Source organism: Peromyscus leucopus, chromosome 9 (genome assembly GCF_004664715.2).
Source record: "Peromyscus leucopus breed LL Stock chromosome 9, UCI_PerLeu_2.1, whole genome shotgun sequence".
In the NCBI taxonomy this organism is placed as follows: domain Eukaryota; kingdom Metazoa; phylum Chordata; class Mammalia; order Rodentia; family Cricetidae; genus Peromyscus; species Peromyscus leucopus.
Window position 1 is genome coordinate 62,028,871 of NC_051070.1, and position 23,740 is coordinate 62,052,610.

Consider the following 23,740-nt stretch of genomic DNA (forward strand, 5'->3'; position numbering starts at 1 on the left):
AATAAAGCATTGGTACCTGTGACATCATAGGTGAACTGCAAAGTCACGGAGTGAGAGAAATCAAACATAAAAATGTGATTTCTTTGAAATGTCCAGAATTGACAACTGAGTAAATAGAAAAGGCAGCTGTTTAATGAGTGCCCGGTTCTAGGTGCTGACTACTAGAAGAGTAAGTAGTTAGTGGTTGCTAGTGATAGGAGAGCTCTTTGAGGAGTGACGGACCTGTAGTTCTGCAGAAGTGCTAGTAATTAGCATATACTTACAGTGGTACATTCTTCTAAAGTATAAGTTATTTTTAATCAAAAGGCCAAGGACATTATCTAAGTAGTGTAGAAGTAAAGCTAAATATCCTAGAGCTAGCACAAGAGTAGAAAGTTTAAGAAAAAGTGAACTTATTTTGAGGTTGGTTATAATTATAATGTGTAGGGTATAATAGAGTAAGAAATTTAGGGAGTAGAGAGATTTCTCCACAGTTAAGAACACTGACTACTTTCCCAGGGGATTCAGGTTCCATTCCCAGCGCGTGTACATGCACGCATGTACACACACACACACACACACACACACACACACACACACACACACACACACCAGCTTACAGCCATCTGTAACTCCAGTTCTAGAGGCACCCTCCTCTGGCTCCACAGACACTTGTAGTGCACAGATACACATGTAGGCCAAACACCCATACATATAAAAAATAAAGATAGATAGCTGGGCGGTGGTGGCGCACGCCTTTAATCCTAGCACTCGGGAGGCAGAGCCAGGCGGATCTCTGTGAGTTCGAGGCCAGCCTGGGCTACCAAGTGAGTTCCAGGAAAGGCGCAAAGCTACACAGAGAAACCCTGTCTCGGAAAACCAAAAATAAATAAATAAATAAATAAATAAATAAAGAAAGAAAGAAAGAAAGAAAGAAAGAAAGAAAGAAAGAAAGAATAAGAAATGTGAGTATTTTAAATTATTTGGTAAATATGGTTAATAGGTTTTGATTAATCATATATTAGGCATTAGAATTATATTGAAAATAAGTATGATTTCAGGATACTTGTTTGGGATGGGATCTTTTAAAAATTGTAAGATTTCGTGTATTTTTTTTAGTTTGATGGCATAGTAGCATGCTTTGGGCTCTGTTGGGTGCTTTATTGCTCAAGTATTAGCAGGTTAAAAGTACTGAAATTAGTTATTTTTTTGTATCCTTGCCACATTTGTGCACCAAACTGTGAATATTTTATTAAGCTACTTGGGTTGGAATCTGTGAACACAGTAGATAACCCAGTTTTTCTTATGTACAGATGCAGTGCCACTTTTTCTGCGACTCCTCCACTCCCCACATCAGAATGTTTGTGAACAAGCGGTGTGGGCTTTGGGAAACATTATAGGTAAGCTGAATTTAGGTTTGAAAAGGCTTGACTTGAGAATCTTAAATTAACTTTTTTCCTACATTGGCATAGCCATTATACACTATGTTTCCTCTGAATTTCGTGTGAGTTGACTGTATTCATAAACATTTGTAAGGTGTAAAAGGAATATGTAATTTGTGTCAGTAGTGGTTAAATTTGTGTTCCTCAAATCAAAATCGTGGAAAGCAACGCTTGATGTCTGACTAATGGTGAGGAAACATAGAGCATCAGTGTCCCAACATGAGCCATTGCACACATTTCAGACTTCTCATCCTGACTGTAATTTTTTTTTAAATACAATTTTCATTTCTGTAGGTGATGGTCCTCAATGTAGAGATTATGTCATATCACTGGGAGTTGTCAAACCTCTTCTGTCCTTCATCAACCCCTCCATTCCCATCACCTTCCTTCGGAACGTCACATGGGTCATTGTCAATCTCTGCAGGAATAAGGACCCCCCACCGCCTATGGAGACAGTTCAGGAGGTAAATGCAGAATTGTAAAGGCGAGATGGTTTATTTCCCTGTTTAAGCTTTATTCATACACAGGGACTATAATGAGCATATGCTGATTTCATTGAAAGCATGAAGGTTCTTTTGTTTTTAAGTATAACATACCGTATGTCAGGTTGAGTGTTGCACAAAAACAAAAAGAATGTCAGTCCATTTTAATGCATATTTTTTCATGAAGAGAAAACATTAATTCAGTGGGGGAGGGGGGAAGCCAATTTTGCTGTATTGCCTTATGGATGTAATGCTAAGAAATATGCAAATAATTTGAGTGAATTTGCATTTAATCCATTGATTTCTGACAAAATTGATGTTCTTAGAAATGTGGTCTACTTTAAATTTTAAAAATCCTATAAAACCTTTAATCTAGCTCGACTGTATAGAGAGTTGGTGACTCTGTATCTTTATAGTCTGTGTCTGTACCATTTGTTAAGACACTGTTCTTAGCGTGAGTCCCTAGCAGCCATTTTCAGTTGCTCTAGACCTGTAAAAGAGCTCTTAGACTCAGGTCAGCAAACAGACTTTCTATCTTGTACCGGTTGTCATTTTCTTGACGAAAGCTATTGTTCTACTCAAGCAGCTTATTGAATAAAAATTGAGACGATAACTGTGGAAAGTAATTTCTCTTGACTATTACTGTATACTAACATCTCCATTCTTCTCACCTGACATTTTATGTCATAAATAAGGTCTCTGGAAATAATAGACTTTCTTTTAAAGGAGTATTAATCTTGATCAGATTTATTTGGATCTTTTAATTAGACATTTGAAATATGCTTTTGTATTTTTCAGATTGAATTTATTAAAATAGATATTCAAACAAATTTCACATTGTTTTTAAGTAGTTACTGCTTTTTGTGTCACAGTTTGTTTTTATAAAGACATGTCCATCAACTAGTGTTACTATTTATCTTCTTTCCTCAGATTTTGCCAGCTTTGTGTGTCCTCATATACCATACGGACATAAATGTGAGTAAAGTGGTGTTGTCAGTGTGGGATTTGTCTCTTGATGGGACCAAAAGCGGTTTTTAAATGAGTGCTAGAGGATAGTCTGTCTGTCCGTGTGTCCGTGTGTGTGTGTGTGTGTGCCTGTCTGTTTGTCTGTCTGTCTCTCTCTCTCTGTGGTTTTGGAGAATGAGAGTAAGTTTAAATCAGACTGATAAAATTTTTGTTTTTAATCTTTCTGTCAGCAAATGTGCTGATTTGTTGATCTGTGAAGTGATTAAAGACAGAGGTCTCTCATTCTGTGTGTTCACTTTCCAAAGTTTCAGTCTTAAAATGTTAAATGAAAAACTTCAGAATAAATTATTAACATATTTTAATAATTTAATAATTTTATAGTATATGGCTATCATTGCTCTATTTTATCATGAATTGTTAATTTCTTTATCTGCCTCATTTGCTAATTAAACTATCTGATATGTATGTATAAGAAAACACATACACATCTATCTATGTATATGTATAGATACGCTGTGCTGTCTCGGGCATCCATGTAGGGTATTATAACTTGTCCCCACAAATTGGGGGGGGGCTGCTATAGTATTTCTTTTAAAGTACAAATATTTATAAAATGGTAAAATTTTATGAACCACTATGGTCATACAAAACTAATTGCCATGACCTCAGAAGTAAAGCCAGATCCATGGCCTATACCATGATCTCACAAACATGCAACGTGATGTAAAAACAAACAAGAAAGTATAATAGAGAAATAACCAAAGTGCTGACTATGGAAGTCCATTTAATTTTATTTGGCAAATTCAAAAATAACACCAAGGAAGTAACATTTAAATGAATATTATAAGAGCCAGATGTGATGGTATATACCTATAATCCTAGCACTTGGGAGGCAGAGGAGAAGGATCAGGAGTTCAAAGCCACCCTGAGTTACATGAGATCTTGTCAAAAGAAAACAAAACAAAGTACTTATAGCATTATAAATACAAGGAAACTGTGGCAAGAATGGTCACCATGACATCTATCTTTGGTTTAAAATGTGTGGATCACTGTTTTATACACTCGCCATATGTCAATCCGTTTAGTTTATAAAAAGTCCTGTGACACGATATTTCTGTCTGAAGTCATAGAGTTAGCTTGAGTAGTTTGTTGTTTTTGTTTGTTTGTTGTTGTTTTGTCAGTTTGAGCCTTGTTTCAGGAACACAGGAAGTGAATACACTGAGGTTTTAGAGAGTACAATAGACAGTGAGTGACTCAAGCTTGAAGTGGAGTTCATCTGCAATCTTGAGTCCTATGTTAAAAAACTTTGGGCTTTGCTTTGTAATGAGTGAGGCCTGTAGAAGGTTTTCTGATAGATAAGTGAAACATTTATATGTGTAACAGCCAGCTGAGAAAACGTATGATTTTTAGCAGGGAAATTTTACGAAGGCAGAGTTACTTACTTATAATAATTTGAAGTTGATGAAAGCGTGAACAGTAGTAGTAATAGGCACAGCTAAGGAAAGTGACCAGAATCATAGAACTTTTTCTGTGAGAGTATTTTCTAGCATAGATTGAAGATTGCAGATTATGAGGGACTGATGAAAACATGGGCATTGAGTAAGATTTCATAGGTGAGGCTGTATTTTACAAAGTGCTAAAATTCAGCCTGAAGGAGTTCCTTGTGTTTGAAGTTTTGAAGCAAGGAAGGAGAACTGACAAAGCAGTGTAAGTGTAACAGATGTTAAGATCACAGACCCTGTGGCCCGTGCTCTCCCCCCCCCCCAAAATCAGGTCACATCCCTCTGCTGTCCACCCCTTAGAACAAAGGACTGAAGGACTGACAGACATCTGCTGTGTCTCAGGCTAGGCAGGAAAGCAAGTCCTCTACACCCCCTATCCACTACCCCAGGGGAAAAGTTGGTAAGAAAGCAATCTGCTGTGGCCTTAGCACCCCTCACTAGCAGCTGCAAGAGAAGCTTATGGTCCTACCTAGTGCCTGCCTCTGTGCACAGGCCCCACCAAACTGGGTCATATGATAGGAAGTCTGCCTTGCCCCTCTGGCAACCTATAAGAATCAGAAACTCCCTTTGTTCTGAGGATTTTCTAAGGCTCTTTGCTTTGGTACCCTTGTCATACTTTTTATGTCCTTTAACTCTCCTGCTGAGACTCCTTTGGGAATTGAAGGTTTGGGAATTGAAGGGGAGGCTGTCGTTGTTCAAGGTCCCATCATGATTGCCCATGCTCTGTCTCTTCTAATATATTCCCACTTCAAGGCCCGGGCATGCACACACCCCACCCCCATTTGTTGTTGTGAGGCTTTCTTGTTCTTTCCTAATTAGTGAAACTCATTCTGAAAGGTAGTCTTATGTTGACTCCTTTCATGAACCCATTATTTCTTTTTTTCCTTTTAAGTCAGAGCAATAGATATATAAGATTTGAATTGGGTAAGGCAGTGATCAAACAGATTGTAGATCATACAGGGTCTTGGATAAAATAATAAAGCTCACATAGCCTTTTTATATTGGTGATAGCAAAGTTAGGAATAAGTGGTTGAAATTATATTCTGTATTCCTAACTCATACTTTGTAAGGAAAGTAGATTTTAGGGGGGATGATAAAGTTAATAAGGCAGATTGGTAGTACATTTTTGGTAGACACAGGAGAAAATTAGCCAGTGCTAGAGCTAAGGATTAGGAAATAAGAAAGTGTGGACGACTTTAGATATGCTTAGGTTGAAAGTTTGCTGGATTTGACATGCCTTTCATCCCAGCACTCGGGAGGTAGAAGCAGGCGGATCTCTGAGTTCGAGGCCAGCCTGGACTACAGAGAGAGTTCTAGGACATCCACAGTGGTTAGACAGAAAACCCTGTCTTTAGAAGCAAAACAAAAAACAAAAAAAAACAAAAAACAAAACAAAAAAAAAAAACAAATAAACAAAGCAGGACCAGAACAAACCTCTCCTGCTGTTAGTTTTTTGAGATATTTTTCTTGTATATTATCTATTTTATAATGGCAATTGCAGTGTTATTTGGTGACTAGATGTTTGTAACTATTGCATCTTCATTAATTTAATGTCATAAAGTGTCTTTTGCATTTGTTTTCAGCTAAATTCTACTGTTCTCTTAAGAGAATTGCAACCTCTACTTTCTTTTTCTTGTTTATTTGGTGGTTTAAAAACTATTTTAGATATACCTTGTATAGATTGTAGTTAGTTTTCATTTAAAAAGCTAATTGAGGGCTCTACGCAGGATGTCGTTGCACAGTGGTAAAGTGCTTGCTTTGTATATACAAGGCTCTGTTTAACCCCAACACAACAAAGAAGAGTTTAATTTTATATAATTTATGCTTTGTTCTAGTAGCCATCTGTATACTTCCTTCTTTTTAAACACCTTTGCTTTGTACTCCTTTACCTGTGCAGTGATTGTTGGGCTTATTCTCTTTGCTTCATCTCCGTCTTTGCATCTGTAGACTGCAGTCATTTGCATGTTTGGGGGTATTTTCCACCATTATGCATGTTTTTCTTCAATTCTACTCTTTTTTAATAAGTAGCTTAAGTATTTTATTTGTCTGCAACTAAGTTGTTAACCCTTTATTAATGAAAATATACAAAGAATAGTGTTGCAGTTTTGGGTTAGATTTAAGTCAGACATTCATTAATAAGGAATCTTCAAATGTGAATACCCCAGAAATGTTTGTAAGCCATCTGGTCTCAATAACTGTCTCTGAATATCACTTTACTTTGGAAGGTTTGGCAAACATTTGAATTAAAACTCAAGAGTTTTCCAAAATAAAGCCATAATTAATAAAACTATTCTATATTAAACTAAAACAATTTTAATTAAACTGCCTTTTCAAAACAATAGTAAAGGAAACAAGGCATTTTGTAAATGTGGTGCTGAACAAGTCACAGTAAAAATAAATGTGTACTTAACTTCTACCTCCTCAACAGAGGCTGCTCTCTGCTCACAGCCTCGGAACCAAGGCAAACAACAGCCAATAATACCAGGCAGGGTGGTGCCAAAATCAGGCTCTCACAGTTGAACACCTTAGTATAGTTTGGGGGAACTTGGTCAAAGGATCCAGATTCTTTGTTGCAATGGATGAGAAGGTAAAGTGGCTCCTCCCAAGGAGCAGTGCTGCAAGGCCCGGCCCAGCCCTGCTCTCCCTGTGTTCACCCTGATGTTCAGATCCATTCCAGGGGGAACTTTTCCCTGTAGAAGCTCACTGTCGAGGGAGCTCCAAGACTGTATGAATGAGGTGAGCACAGACTCCACAGGGCATTTTAAGGCTGTATTTTTTAGCACAGCTAGGCAGAGTCTGTGTGTTGATGGCCCGTCTCCAGTTTGTTCTAATCTCTCACCATGTATTAGCAGCTTCAGGACTGCAGACCTTCCCTACATCATCATCATCATCATGTCTACTGTCCATCCTAACTTATGATTCAATTTCTCTGTCTGGAAACAATCCCTGTATTTAACAATAATACCTACACATAAAACAGTCTACTGTTACAACTTATATGGTCGTCAAACATTAATGATCTTCCGTAGACCAAGAAAATGTTTCTCACTGTAATAGTTGTGCATCATATTTGCACTCAGACTCCCCAAGATCAAAAAGTTTTGCTCAATACAAATAATAACTTCACACACAGACACGCTTGCACACACACTCTTCTCACAGAGCTGTGCTTTAGTAAACTCCACGTGTTGAATGCCACTGAAGGCATTCTTTACTGAACTGCTGCTCCAGGTACTTTTGTTTGGAAGACCTATCACCATGCGGCACAACTGTTTTCAACTTGACTTATTCCTGGGACTCTGGATGACACAGTTGTCAGCTGTGTTGTTCTGCTGCAAGTTCCTAGGCTTTGTTCCTTTCAGTCTTTTTATTGTTATTGTTATTCAATGTCTTAGTCATTGTTCTACTGCTGTGAAGAGACACCACAACCATAGCAACTCTTACAAAGGAAAACATTTAATTGGGGTTACTTACAGTTTCAAAGGTTCAGTCCATTGTCAGCATGCTGGGAGCATGGTGGCATGCAGGCAGACATGGTGCTGGAGAAGTAGCTGAGAGTTCTACATCCCCGAATCCTCAGTAGCAGTATAAGAGAGATACTGAGCCTGGCTTAGGCTTTTGAAACCCCAAAGCCCACCCTCAGTGACATGGTTCCTCCAGTAAGGCCACACCCACTCCAACAGGTCCATACTATCTAAGCCTTGGAAACTATTGCCACTCCCTGATGACTAAGCATTCAAATATATGAGCTTATTGGAGGGGAGGGCATTCTTATTCAAACCATCACAGTCCACTCTCTGGCTCCCATAGGCTTATAGCCATATCATAATGTGAAAATGCGTTCAATCCAGCTTCAAAAGTCCCATAGTTTATAACAATCTCAACACTGTTTAAAAGTCAAAAGTTCAGATATGCAGTGATGGTGCACGCCTTTAATCCCAGCACTCGGGAGGCAGAGGCAGGTGGAGCTCTGAGTTCGAAGCTAGCTTGGTCTACAGAGCTAGTTCCAGGACAGCCAGGGCAACACAACACAGAGAAACCCTGTCTTGAAAACCAAAAAAAAAGGGGGGGGGGTGTCGAGGGGGTGCAGATCCCATACTTACAACATGCAATGGCACAGAATATACATTACTTTTCCAAAAGGGAGGAAAGGGAGCCTAGTGAAGAAATACTGTACCAAAATAAGAATGAAAACCAGCAGAGCAAACTCCAAATTCTGCATTTCTGTGTCTGATGTCAAAGTGCTCTTCAGATCTCCAACTCCTTCCAGCTTTGTTGACTATAACATTCTTTCTTTCCCTTGGGCTGGTTCCACACCCAGTCCGCAGCTTTCCTTGGCATGTATCCCATGGCTCTGACATCTCCAACATCTCGGTCTCCAAGGTAAACCAGGCTTCACCTTCATAGCTTCACACAATGGCCTCCATGCAGGAATACCTTTGACACACACTTGGCTTTAGCAGCTTTCCTTAGTCAGGGAGGGAGATTCCACAACCCATCTTTTGCATCCTTAAAGCCAGAACCACATGGCCAAAGCTGCCAAGTTCTGCTGCTTGTTGGGGCTGAAGCTTGGCCCCCTTGTCCAGTTACATTTGCATCAGCTTTCTGTTTTCAGTGGTTTCCTTCACTTCTTAAGGTTTTCTTTAATTCCTTGTACAAGTTGGAAGCTTAGCTGGATAGTGTCTTGCCCCATTCCCTTTATGTCATTTAGAATCGGACTTTGAACTTTTTATCTCCTTGAGCACAGGACTTAGCTCCATTACATTTCCTTGTTTCTCTTTTTTCTTCAAATTGCACATTTTTTATTTCTCCTTGTTAAGTTTGCTTGTTCATCATAGATCTGCATAAGAATGACCACTAATAACCACACAACACAATCAATACTAGCCTGTCTTGAAAATACCTCTGCTAATGCCATTAATAGAAAACTCATCAGTTCACTGTCAGGCAGATTGGGGGAAGGGTAGCAAGAGCAGGAAACAGCCACATTCTACAGGAAGACAGAGAAGTAGTAAAAGATTCTGATATTAACTTCATTGAATGATAGTTTCTTGGACGACCTTTTAACATTTTAACATGCACATATATTCTACGTAGTTATGTGTGAATATGCATACACGTCAAAATATCACAAGAATGGTCTCAAGGCCGCTTACTAATATTCTTCTCTTCTGAAACCTCTTGAGCCAGGCTGTCATAATCTACATTGCTTTTAATACCACTGTCTTTCATGATCTTACTAGTTTGGCCTATTAAGCCCCGCTTAAAGTATTCAATTGCTTTCCTAACCCAAAGTCCACATTCTGCCAACAAGCTGCATGTCTGGCCTGTCACAGCAATACCCCAGTTCCTGGTACTAATTTCTGTGTTAATCACTGTTCCATTGCTGTGAAGAGACGCCTTGAGCACAGAAACTCTTATAAAAGAAAGCATTTAATTAGGGCTTGCTTACAGTTTTGAGGTTTAGTCCATTGTCAGCATGGTGGGAGCATGGTGTTGTGCAGGCAGACATGGTACTGGAGAAGTAGCTGAGAGCTTGTATCTTGATCCACATACATGAGACAAAGAGAAGAGAGAGACACAGGGCCTGGCTTGGGCTTTTGAAACTTCAGCACCCACCCCCAAAGACATACTTCTTCCAGCAAGGTCACACCTACTCCAACAAAGCCGTACCTCCTAATCTTTCTAAAGTAGTGTCACTCCCTGATGAGTAAACATTCAAATACATAAACCAATGAGGGGTCATTCTATTTCAATAACCACACTTAGATTGCATCGTTTCTTTTGATATAGCTCTTGAGTTCCTTCTGATTTTCATCTCTGTAATGCCTTCCCTGACAGTTTTCTATTTCAAACATGTACATAATAGCTCCCCTCTTCTCCCCTCTCACTCTTTCCTCTTTTCATCTCATACAGGCTTGGAATAAGTGCAGATCCAAATTAGTATTGAAGTGTTTTCTTCTTATAGGTAATTTGAAATTGTGTTCTCATGATTCTTAGTAATGCTAAAGGTATAGATTATGTGTGGTTTTATCTGCTCCTCTGACTTGTATGTATGCCTTCTTGAAGGATATGTGAATTCAGGTAGCTGCTTTTAAAAACTTAAGGCAACAAGATGTCTTTAATTGAGACCCTTAGTAGAAAGGCCTCTGGAAGAGCGGCGCTTTGGCTACTGTGAAGACACCAGGGAGAACCACACACTAGCTCTGTGTCCTGAATCAGTTCACCAGATCTCGGAGGCCGTTACCTTGTTTGGTTTTGTTCTCGTAGTTGAAAACTTCAGATGGATGAGGATGTGGCTTCATTTGGGTTTTGGGGTCTGGTGCAGCCTAGGCTGCTCACACTCCCTGTATAGCTGAGGGTGGCTTTTCCTCCTGTTCCATTTCTCAAGTATTGCCATCACAGCCGTGTGCCGTTACAGTCTTCAATTGTGCTTCAAGCTTTTCATCTGAGGACCTGCGTCAAGGTTCAAGTGCTTGAATCATTCCTTAACCTGTTCACTTTAGTAGTCTGAAAGATGGTATTGCTGAACATACTTAAAAACCAGTAAAATGGATATATGATTATTTTGAGGTTCTTCTAGACTTGAAGCAACACTGTGTTTTGGCCTTATACTTGTACATGAATAATAGATCACAATTATTTTTGGACTCAGGGAGAATTTTCTGCTTGTCTAACAATTTTTATGTGTTTTATGTCTATGTGTTATGTGTATGTATGAGCGCTGCACCTGTGTGGAGGTCAACTTTGTCTACTTGGTTCTCTCCTTCCACCTTTATGTGGCTTTCAGGGATCAAACTCAGGTCACCAGGCTAGCTTGCAAGCTCTTTGCTTGCTAAGTTTTCTTGCAAGTTTTCTATTTTTATCTATCTGATACATAAAGTCAGAAACTGGAAAACAAGCATCCTAGACTTCTATCTTGTGTTTATGAAGGGTGATCACAGGTAAGCCCTGAGAAAAAGATCAAATTTGTACCTGTCATTTACAAGGGCCTTTGCCACCAAGATAAAATAGAAAAGTCTTTATTTTTCTATTACAACTCCTGGAATACCTTTTTCCTGTTTGTACTTCTTGTAGATCCTTGTAGACACTGTTTGGGCTCTATCATACTTGACAGATGGAGGAAATGAGCAGATACAGATGGTTATCGATTCAGGGGTTGTACCCTTCCTTGTGCCCCTTCTGAGCCACCAGGAAGTGAAAGTTCAAGTAAGTATTTTCATTTTTTTTTCTCATAAGATTTTTCTTTTTATGACCAACCTTTCTACAACCAACCTTCAGTTAAGTCCAACAGCATGCACCTCAAGATTGCCCTAGCTCATTTTCTGAACCCAAATTTGTTCATTTGCTTAATTTTTCAGGTTTTCAGTTACATACGCCATTAAACATAGATCTGCATGCATTCCATTGTCCTTTCCACCAGATAGAAATGAAACTGCTGGTCTCCACAAATTGCTTTTCTTCTAATGTACTGTTGGGAGACAGCATGGTACTTGTCTGATGCCTACATTCTCCTTCATCCCCTGTGTTGAATCCCTGGGTTCTCATCTCCTTTTGGATGCTTAGGCTCTTCCTTCATCCACTTCTGTCACAGGATGTTTTTCTTCTCACTTAAGCTTTCACTCTGCCTCTCCTTAACTCTTCTGTCTCTGGGATGGTTTCAGTAGCCTTTCAACTGCATTCCCTCTGACTCTGCTCTGATGAGGGGTAGGTGTTGTTAAGTCTGCTCACCTGCTTCTCTGCCAAAGTGATTTTCTAACTACAAATACATACTGACCCAGGAAAACATTAAATATAGGAAAAACAGGACTGTATTAAGTGATAAACACAAATGTGTGCTGATTCAGGACCATATTAAAATCTGTGGTGCCAGTTTGATAAGAATAACTGTTTTAAAAATAGGACTTTATGATTTTTTATTGTTTTATTTTTGTGTGTTTTGGGGGAAGGGAATTGGGGTTTTTTCTTGTTTTGTTTTTGTTTTATTTTGTTTTTTGAGAAAGGGTTTCCTCTGTGTAGTCCTGGCTGTTTTTGAACTTGCTCTGTAGCCCAGGCTGGTCTCCAAATCACAGAGATCAGCTGCCTCTGCTTCCCAAGTGCTGGGATTAAAGGTGTGTGCCACTACTGCAAGGCCTAAAAAGCTTTTTTCTAACCAATTTTCACCTAATTTTTCTGTGGAGTTCCTATTTCCACAAGAGATGGTTTAGATGTCATTGCTTAGCTTAGTTATGGCTTTGTTGTAGGGATGAAATAAATGTTAATCATTTGCTCCTCACATTCCTCAGAGTTATGAAAAATAGAGAAATGGCAATTTCATTATAAACGTACTTGAAACATTTTGTCCCTACTCTAGACTGCAGCCCTCAGAGCAGTGGGGAACATAGTGACTGGCACTGACGAGCAGACCCAGGTGGTGCTCAACTGCGATGTCCTGTCCCACTTCCCCAACCTCTTGTCACACCCGAAAGAGAAAATCAATAAGGTAAAGGACACACTGTTCCTCCTGCTGTCGGTGACAGTTTCCTTGTTGCTGTTACCATGTGTTTTCTCATTGAGAGAATGGTTGTAAGTGAATCTTAATCTTTATAATTGTTTTAGATTCTGTTTCCTTTAGTCCTACTATCATCACAGAATAAAAAATATTTTGGACTGTTTACGTGTTTTATAGGTTGAGCAGTATCATTAAATTAGTAACCAGTATGCAAAAAAAAAAAAAAAACCCATAAAATCTCCAACTAAATTAACTGGCATTAAAAAACAAAAAACAGATAATTTACTCCCTTACAGAATTGGAATAGACTTTAGGGTGTCATACCTTCTTTCATAGATCATAAAAATTTGTTCTCTTAAGAGTTTTAAATTTATTTAAATTTATTTTTAATTGTATAGCAGATAATCAAGTATTTAAGTAGTTTTTATGGCTTGTTTCACATAGCACGTTTTTTAAGTTCATTTAATAGACTGTATTAGAGCTGTGTGTATATCCAAAGTCAACATCAGGTATCTTCCTCAGTTACTTTCTACATGTAGTTTTAAAAATTACTTTTATTATTTTTATTTCTGTGTCTTTCTCTTGTGTGTGGGTGGGTGGGCATGTGCATGAGGTCAGGGGCCAGGGGAGGCCAAAGGCATCAGCTCTCCCTGGAGCTGGAGGCCCCCAGTATGGTTACTAGGAGCTGAGTTCTGCTTCTGGAGAAGAGCAGTCCACGCTCTTTACATGGAGCTCACCCTCCAACTCTCCCACCTTGCATTTTGAAGCACGGTCTCTCGTTGGACCTGAGCCCTACAGATCCTTTTGTCTCTGCCTCACCAGTGCTTCAGGTACAGCGAGATGCCACGTGCCATGCACCCAGCTTTTACCTGGCTGTGGAGAGCGAGTCAGGGGCTTGTGCTTGCACAGCAAGCATTTTACCAACCCAGCCACCTCCCAGCCCCTGACTTGATTTGCTTCCATGCCTGAATAAGTCATTCCCTTGTATGTATAGACCACATTTTTCTCATTTGCTATTGATTGACACTGAGGTGGTTTTCACCTCGTGGCTCTTATGAAGAATGCTGCAGAAAACACTGACACATCAGTGACTGTTTAAGTCCTTGATTGAATTTCCTTTCTGACATAGCTAGAAGTTGCTGAGTCATGGTAATTATGTGGTAGCTTTTTGAGGACCCTTCACACTATTTTCATTAATGGCTGTACTTGACAGTATATAGAGTTTTGCTTTCTCTGCAGCTGTGTGTACAGATGCTTGTCACCATGCATCTCAACATAGGTACTGAGCACCAGTATCTAGGTCCTCATGCCTTCTCCCCCACCTCATGCTTTAAATAAAGGAAAGCTTAGTAGAAGTAGTTTTGACAAGTATTGGAAATTCCATTTTTCAGGCCTGCCTTTCAAAAGGAGCTAACGTACCTCCATGGAGAAAGGCTCAAGTCTGTTTTATTTGCTGCTGTATCACCACTGCTATGGTAGCTTATAGTAGGCTTACAGATATTAAATAAATACTGGGTTAAGTGGACACAGTATTAGAGATGGAAGCTTCCTCTTTAAATGTGAGGTTTGAACTGGCTAAGTCACAGGTAAAAATTCTTGCCATGTGAACCTGACAGCCTGAATTGGATCTCTGGAACCACATGATGGAGGGAGAGAACCAAATCTCCAAAGTTTGAAGTTTTCTGACCTGCACATGGGTACCATGGCATGCATGTGCACATTTGTTTACTTGTATACAAACACCAGAGTTTTTTTTTTTTTAAAGGGAGGTCTTAACACAACTTGTCACGTTTTAGACACAGTTACTTTAACACTACTCAAGAGATTTTTGTTATCAAGTATTTAAAACGTTAAAGAGGAAAAAACATTAAAGGTAGTTTTTCCAATAAAGTGGCCCATATTTTGCTCATTACAGGAAGCAGTGTGGTTCCTTTCCAATATAACCGCAGGCAATCAGCAGCAAGTTCAGGCTGTGATAGATGCTGGGTTAATCCCCATGATTATTCATCAGCTCGCGAAGGTCAGTCATATCATGAATTCATTATTTATCATAATTTGTTACAACCAATACTTTTGGATAAAGAATTTACTTTGTGAATCTGTTTTTACTCTTAAGGGGGACTTCGGAACACAAAAGGAAGCTGCTTGGGCAATTAGCAACTTAACGATAAGTGGCAGAAAAGATCAAGTGAGTTTGAAAATTTAACTGGTCACTATTACTTATTCCAGCAAGGGCACGTCTTTCTTATTTTTAAAAGTTACTGAATGTTTTCTTCTCTGTACTGCAGTTTTTAGAGGGAAAAGAGAATTACATTCATAAAATCTTTCTTTTGTGTTATCTAGGTTGAGTACCTTGTACAGCAGAATGTAATCCCACCCTTCTGTAACTTACTGTCAGTAAAAGACTCTCAAGTGGTTCAGGTGGTTCTGGATGGTCTAAAGAACATCCTGATAATGGCTGGTGATGAAGCAAGCACAATAGCCGAAATAATAGAAGAGTGTGGAGGTAAGCAGTTGAACATCGGAGTTCTAAAATACTAGTTCCTCCAAGCTTAGTATATTAAAAATTACTGAAAGCACATTGTTACTAAGTGAGCACTATTTTGCTGGTCTTATTCACCATATTAGCATTACTAAAATATTTTCACAAAAATACAGTAGTGAGAAATACTGGTTGGGAAGTCACCTTTCCTGGAGATTGATGGATTTTTAGGAAATATATACTGGTTTGTTTTCCACTGCCATATCAAAGATATCTGAGATTGAGTGCTTATTTAAAAAAAGATGTATTTAGCTCGGGACTTTGGAAAGTGAAAGTGTAAGACAGAATGGTTGTTCCAATTTGTGTATAATGTATGAGTGCTCATGCCTCTAGCAAAGTCCTCAGGACTGGGGGCAACAGGACAGAACACGTGGGAGAGAATAAAAGAGAGATCGGGGACAGATTCAGTGTTTTGCAATAACTTACTACTGTAAGATGAAACTAAGGATGGTTTTGCAAAAGCTTTACTAACTCGTCTAAGGGCCAGATCCCAGCACTGAACCTTCAGTAGGCCCCATCTCTTAATGGTTCTTAAAGTCCTCCCAACAACTCAATACTGAGGACCAAACCACAGCATTCCTCTTGAAGTCACAGTGTATAGAAGCATGTTAAAAACCTGGTGGACCACTCAAGTAGGTAAAAGCTTTGTTTAATCCATTTCTCAAACTCTAGACAAAGTAAACACGTTTTTATGTTATACATATTATCATGTGTCTGGGTGGACCCTTCTTTGGGAAATGATTGCCCAATTGTGTGTCTTGTTCAAATTCTGTAAGTTAGAGAGGCTTTTAGGATTGTTAGAAAAGTGTGTTGAAGTTAATAGGACTGAAGTCATTAAGTATTGTCATTTCTGGTAAGGACATAGTGAAACATGTATTTAAAAATTCTGTTCTTAAAAGGTGCCTGTTCATTATGTACTAAAATATGCAGACATTAAAAAGTTTCTTTACTGTAGTTTAATGATTTGTTTGTTTACATTTTTGTTAACTATAATGGATAGTATACCCAGCTTATGATTTAGAGAAAATAAATAAAATAGCATCATAGGTCAGTGAAAACAAAAGGGTGTGTGAGAGTTTTGTCCCAGATTATATAAATAGTATTGATGTGGAGGTCATCTAACTAGTCATGCTCATGCTTGTCGTAAGATGTTTTATTTTTAAGATAAAAATTATCTTCATAGTCAATTTCATAACCAGGAAAGTTTGAATAACTTAGAGAATTCTATTTAGTGTTAAAGCTGTATTTGTTTTTATTTGAGTACTAATCACAATATAGAATGTAGTCTCATAAAGCCTTTTTCATTTACTACTGTCGACACCCTTTCTCCATTTTCTGTATATTATGTTTTAAAAGTAAACTATTTCAATGTGTTTAAAAAAAAAAAAGGTTCTCCAGGATGAATACTAAGGTTTTAAATTTATAAACTCGTGCATCTGGTACATGAAGTCTATGCATGGTACACTGGAAATAGAAAAGATATTCTCAATTAAGTAGGTGTGCACACCTATGTGCAGCACTTGATAGAACCAGAGGATCTCAGGTTCAAGTCCAGACTTTACTACTCATAAAACCTGGAAAGGAGATCAGTGCTTAGTGTTCTGAAAACTTCCTTTTTCTGTTTCTTATACCCGTAGAACATAACCTATTCCCTCCTTTTTTTTTCTGAGACAAGGTTTCTCCATATAGCCCTGGCTCTGTGCTAGAACTCACTCTGCAGACCAGACTGGCCTCAAACTCACAAAGATCAGCCTGTCTCTGCCTCACGAGTGCTGGCATTAAAGGCGTGCGCCACCACTGCCCTTAGTCACTTTTTAAAATGCAGTGTTTTTGATGTAAAACTTCCACCAATTAAGTTCTAAAAACTTAAATTCAAAAAACAGTGGAAGACAAAAGATGTTATAGGAGATATCATGATTATACTGAAACATTTTGGGAGATTTTTCAGATCTTGTATTAGCATTAACTTGCCACGGAACCATAAACAAACTCCCATCACATCTTTGTCAGATGCAATGTTTTGGTGGTTTTTTTTTTATTATTTATTTATTTATTTATTTATTTATTTATTTATTTATTTATTTATTTATTTATTTTATTTTTTCCCCCAAATGGGTGCCTCAGAGACCAGGGAATCTCAAATATTTTTAAGGAGAAAGGGATTAATGGGCTGATGGTTAAGTTCTTGCTTGTTATTTTAGACTGTTTTAAGATTTATTTTATGTATCTGCATGCACACCTCTATTCCAGAAGAGGTCATCAGATGGCACTATAGATGGTTGTGCACACCATGTGGTTGCTGGGAATTGAACCCAGGTCCTCTAAAACAACAGCCAGCGCTCTTAACTGCTGAACCATCCATCATCTCTCCAGCCCCTAGACTGTCATCTTTGAGTGGTGATAAGGCATATTCTGAGGTTCATAGTGTTTTTCTATAGAGTATGCAGATTAGCATGACTTTAATTATTTATATATTCTTTTCCAGGTTTGGAGAAAATTGAAGTTTTGCAGCAACATGAAAATGAAGACATATATAAATTAGCATTTGAAATCATAGATCAATATTTCTCTGGTGATGATGTAAGTATATATTAAAATACAGATGTGTGCATGTAGATTGAAATTTTTATATATAATGGCCATTTACTTAGAATTTTTCTCTTATTAATGTACATAAAATTTGTGATGTTTTCTGTTAGATACTCACTCCATTAATCACTTAAATACTTTATCCAAAACTTCACTATAAGGTAACATTAAAAAAGCATTTCTTGTTACAGTTTATCTGTTAACTGGAAATAATTCTAGAAATAACATTCAGATAAGTGAAGTACATCTGCAGATACAAGAACTTAAGCCAGGCACTTTTGAAAAATGCATATTCAATTATATTTGTTTAATTTCTTAATAAAATTGTTACTAATTTACCTTGGTATTTTTAGGCAGTTAAAATATTCATTTGGCGTTTCTGCTTTATTTTTATAGATTGATGAAGATCCTAGCCTCATTCCTGAAGCAACACAAGGAGGTACTTACAACTTTGACCCAACAGCCAACCTTCAAACAAAAGAATTTAATTTCTAAGGTCAATTAAGTGCAGCATCTTTCATTCAATACAAAACACCACCAGAAGGCCACCAAGCGATAAGACAGCGAGCAGCAGAAGGCTCCCAGCACTCTTGCCTCTTCGTTTTGATGCTTCTAAAGCAAGCCATGTCTCAGTCACTTTGCAGTTGCCAAAAGTCACTCTCACATGGACTGTAAATGCATATGCATGATTTCCTAAACTGTTTTAGAATTCTCCCTAACAATCTCAACTACCCTGTTTTTCCATGTCCCCTGGTGCCACATGCTGACAACTGCGGTCTCCAGTTAGAATATTCCATAGTGGTGGTGTATCAGCTGCCGGCTGATGCTCCTTTGGAAAAAGGTGCGCTGTGGATCAAGACACTTTGGTATGATGCATATTCATGTTGGAAGACTACAGAGGTGCAGTGATCTGAGCCTCCATCATTGTCCTCCACAACATATTTTCATATTCTTATGTGAAGAATTAAAGTACAAGCCAAATGATTTTCATTGGTGGAACTGACACACAAAAAAGTAATAACTTCAAAACAAGAAACTTGGTTATTGATTAAAAAGATAAGTTTTTTAAAACTGTACTTCACCTACCATTAATTGATGTGTTTATTATCTGCCTCAGAAGCCAGGGTTGGAGCAAGAGCTTTAGATATCAGTGGTAATGCTTTCGCCATTATACCTAATTGTTGAGAACAGCAAACCCTATTTGACCACTCTCTTCAGCCTGTGTGTTCCTGCTGTTTTGAATAATCAAATGCTGTGCATGGTCTCTACCTGAGCTGCAACCTGTTACAGACTTGAACTTCTGTTAAGTTGAAAGCAAGAGTCCCTGACTACAAAAAATACGTAAATAAATAAATAAGTCAAAACAAGAATGGAAAAGGTCTAAAATATTCATTGGTGATGTTTTAAGATAGTCTTGCTTTCAGCTTCCAGGAGTTAATTTTTTTTTGATTTAATTTGATAATTGGATATGGTTGATTTATATTGGGTTTAAACTGTGGAGCTTTCATGTTTACTGTAATTTAGTCTTAAAACATTTTTTACTTAGTAACCAGTACTTTTGATAATGTGGTGGCAACAAACCAGCAACTATTTAGAAGTGTTACAAGACTTCATTTTTGAGTATTGGGGAGCTCATTCCGATCCCACTCAAAGCATCCGCACATGTTAAAGAGAAACCAAGGATCTGTGTAGAGGACTGATCTGCAGTTATTTAACTCAGCCTGATTTGCAGTGATCTTTAACTCTGCAAAGTCTGGTATTACTATGTAAAGTCATTGCTTTTGGTAAATTGTCTGACCCAGTTATTAATGAATGAATATGGATTTGAAATTTTTTAAACTAAATAATTTGTGCTGTCACAGAAATGGTTTTGTTGCTCTTGTTCACTGGGTATAATTTCCCAATGCATTGATGTGAAGGGATAGAAATCTAAACTAAGTTAGTTTTCAGATGGGGGGGTGTGTTTACTGTGATGAAGAGGAGACGGATGCCATCAGAGCTTTGTGAATCAGCTGGGGTGTTTTCACTGATAAACAACACATAGCAGGTGTGCTTCATTACAAATATATGTATCTGCCAAGGTGGAGCCACTTTAAAGAGTTTTGTCTTGTATCTAAAATGGATACAAGCGTATGTTTAAACTGCAAGATTTTTACTTGCTAGAGAATCTGTTTTAATATAGTGGTTTGGCCTCTGATTATTTATAGGTTTTATAAATTTTAGAATCAATTTCTCTTTAAGGTGGCTCAGATTTTTCAACTCTTGTGCACATAAAATTGAGTTGAAGTTCATTGTGCCTTTTTTCTTTACCCAAATTTTGAGTTAAAGCTTCATATGGTAACTGCATCCTGTTCAAACACTTGTCTAAATTTTGAAACTGTATAGTGTTCACAAAAGTAGGAATAACAAAGTCAGAGTGAATTAAGGTCACAAACTTTGGTGAAACCCTTAAAGTCCAAATCTTCTTGGTATTGTGAGTTTTCCCTTCCAGTTGAGTTTCTTCTGGACTCTCCCTACTGAACTGACAGTTACCTTTTCAGATTTGCACACATTGAGATGAATTAAAATCGGGCCTCTACTGTGATGATTCCTATTTCCTCTCGCGTCTTAAGTGCAAACTAACCTTGAAGTAACATTAGCATCAAGTAGTGCAGACTTGTGTGCTCTGCTTGATTCCGTTTGCTGTGACCTTACCAGTTTTGAATTGGAATCACACCATTTCGTAGATAAAGGAAACTGAGTGTATTGCTGCACTTTTAAGTTTTCAAAACAGTGTTTTAAAATTGCATTGTTTTTATTTTTTTTTAAACTCAGTTTAAAAACGACTAAAATGTTCTTTCAAAAGAGGCATCTAAACGTGTTCCTAATTTTGTATATGGGCTTAGGTTTTGTAACCAATAAAAAAGCTGCTATCAAATATGATAAACATTGAAAGATTTATTTCTGAAAATAATTGTTTAGCTTTGTTTTCTGTGTGGTTAAATTTAAATTTGGGATTATCTTCAAGTGCCAGCCACAGTAATGGTAAAGCATGAGTAACTGTCATATTGATGTCTCCTTTCTACCATAACAGTGACCAATCAATAGCTACTCTAGAGAATATTTTGTAACACATTTGTAACACATCAGAAGTACTAACATGTGTATAATTTCCTAAGCTGTGAAAACACAGAACCAGCGAACCAGGGGCTTCAAACCACAGGAGGTGGTGCAGTTCTGGCGTCGAGAAGTCGAGTCGAGGTGCTGTCTGTGCCGGGCTCTCTTCCACTCTGAGCCTGCAAAGAGTTCCTTCCTGGCTTCTGGTGGTGACTGGCAATCCTTGGATCATAGGTTCATCACTCCATTTGCCGCCAATCTGTGTGTATGGAAACACTGTAATTTGGGGGTGGGGGGGGCCTAATTATTTGAAAAGATGGTGTGGTTATGATTTTGGTGAAACGAACCAACCATTCAGACTAAGTCTGCCTAACCTTTGAAGGCATGTAATTGTAAAGAGTAGTAATTGAAGTAACCCTGAAAAGCATTCCCTTTCGAGGTAGAAGGGTAGCTCTGAATGGAATCTTAGATTAATTAGAAGAACAAAGGAGCAGCCAGACTTTGGGGAATAGAAATATTCTTCTGTATACTGCCATTTCGAACTACTTTTAAAAGAAGTCAGTGTTTAAGTAAATCAGTGTGATACTGTGATCTTTCCATCATTTCCTTCAGAGGTGCATCCTTTTTAGGACATTCATTATTACTGGTACACCAACAACACTTGGCTTTCAGATAGTTTTTCTGTGATAATTTTTTAACACTCTTTTTGACCTATGGTTTTTAAACCCCCTGGAAAACTTAATTAACTCTTAGGGGGGTGTAATTTCTATTTGTTAAGCTGATTCTTAAGTCAGCTGACCCAAAGAGTACTCATGGACACACCTTGAAGCTTAAAAGGAAACTTTTCATGTAAGAGCAAAAGGCTGGGACAGGAAGACTCTCAGAAATGTATATAGAGACCAGTTATCCAGAAGGGGTGTTCAGGGCCTGGCGGTGGTGGCGCATGTCTTTGATCCTAGCACTTGGGAGGCAGAGGCAGGTGGATTTCTGAGTTCAAGGCCAGCCTGGTCTACAAAGTGAGTTCTTGGATAGCCAGTGGTATTACACAGAGAAACTCTGTCTTGAAAAACCAAAAAAAAAAAAAAAAAAAAAGGAGGGGGGTGTTTGGGGAAATGGGTGCTTGGCTCAACAGATACCTCAGCTCATTTCAGTCCATTTTAAGGTGTTGAGTAATTGATGGTTCTGAAGACGTTTCCTGTCCACTATGAGATGATTGTAGTCTGAATTCTACTCACTAGGTTGCAGTAGCACTTCATCCTCTTCCAGTACAGACCGCTGAACATAGACATTACTAAATGTCTCCAGGGGCCCAAACATCCATCCTTGTACACTGTTGGTCAAAGTCAACTCCTGTAGAAAAGGCCCAGCTGAAACAGTGCATAGCTGTCTGTGTTGTATGAACAATAGGCTTTTCTCAGTGGTGGTCAGCAATTTTAGTGTGTTGGCCCCAGAAGTCAGCATAGTTTGAAAACAATGTTTCATGTTCATCACTTCCTAAGGCATCAAGAAATTCGTTCCCTCAGGAAGCTTACAAGTTTATTAAGTAATGCAGGGGAGAAGGAGAGAGCTTGAGTGGCATGCTCTAGGTCCTGAGTACAAATCCCAGAACCATTAAACAAGTAAAACTGGGGTACCATGACTAAGAAATGGTATCGAGAAGTCCCTGCAGGGAATTTCTTTTGCAGTGCCCCCGCCTTACCAGAAACATGACCATCTCTACCTCTCGAAAGACTGGTTCCTTTCCAGTGATGGTGTCCAAAGACAAGACCTAATTAAAGCTGTAAGATAAATAACAATGTCTTCATAGAGTAGCACTTTTACCAGTCTTCTGTAATGTAAACCTTGCTGCGTGTTACAGAGCATACACTTCCATGCACTTACATTTATGTGATAGCTTAGAGATAAAAATCAGATTTTTGAGGCAGCCATTTAATGAGATAGGATTGAGAAGTAATGACTCACTGCAATGGAGCTTAGTCTGCATGTTGGCTGCTGTTGCTGTGGAGCTCCCTTCCATCCCTAACAAACGCACTTCTCTTAAATGTCCATCATTACAAGTGGGATTGGAACTACATGTTTGATTTTTCCAGAGAGCAGAGGGGACTGGGCTGTTCTTACAAGAGCCCCCCTCCCACCCAAGAGCACCCATGCGTTGGCCCCCTCCTGGTTGTAAAGGCCTTATTGAGCCTGGTTCCTGTCAACCTAAACAGGCCATGGACCCCAGTATTGAGTAGTGTGACTAGTTTCTGGTTATAGTGGAATGACAGCATTCCATCCTCCTGATGCTTAATTCAAATGTTGGAAGAGAGTTTCAATTATTTCCAGCTCTATCTTACACTTGGAATTAACAGCCTAAACTTTCTTTATCCTATCACATAGGCATCTGTCTGTCTGAGATTAAAATTTCATGCTATCTCGGTTCAATTTTTCTTAACGATATTATTTTAACTCTTACCTGTGCCTTGTCAGTGTCCTTGTTTTTTCTTTTTTCTTTTTGAATGAATGGTTTTGACTAAGCCTTTAGAAACATTAAAGTATTAATTGAGTATCTTCTGCCATGCCAGGTACTGTGCTAGGGCATAGGAGAAACATGTTAGGAATAGGCCTGGTCCCAAAGGTCGTAGCTGGTGTGTTTCCTACAGGTCAGCTGT

The 23,740-nt window shown here is 38.4% G+C and overlaps 1 protein-coding gene across 3 annotated transcripts in view; it reads left to right on the forward strand.

The window, feature by feature from the left end:
* Window positions 1–20,919, forward strand: part of Kpna3 (karyopherin subunit alpha 3) — an 81,109-nt gene extending 60,190 nt beyond the window's left edge. For all 3 annotated transcript variants that reach the window (XM_028870349.2, XM_028870350.2, XM_037208475.1), the window contains 10 exons: window positions 1,293–1,379; window positions 1,716–1,885; window positions 2,834–2,878; window positions 11,449–11,580; window positions 12,725–12,853; window positions 14,778–14,882; window positions 14,979–15,050; window positions 15,206–15,368; window positions 17,890–17,984; window positions 18,390–20,919. In XM_028870349.2, coding sequence (XP_028726182.1) covers window positions 1,293–1,379; window positions 1,716–1,885; window positions 2,834–2,878; window positions 11,449–11,580; window positions 12,725–12,853; window positions 14,778–14,882; window positions 14,979–15,050; window positions 15,206–15,368; window positions 17,890–17,984; window positions 18,390–18,488 — 1,097 coding nt within the window. In that variant the 3' untranslated portion in view covers window positions 18,489–20,919. The remainder of the gene's footprint in view (window positions 1–1,292; window positions 1,380–1,715; window positions 1,886–2,833; window positions 2,879–11,448; window positions 11,581–12,724; window positions 12,854–14,777; window positions 14,883–14,978; window positions 15,051–15,205; window positions 15,369–17,889; window positions 17,985–18,389) is intronic.
* The last annotated feature ends 2,821 nt before the right edge of the window (window positions 20,920–23,740 follow it).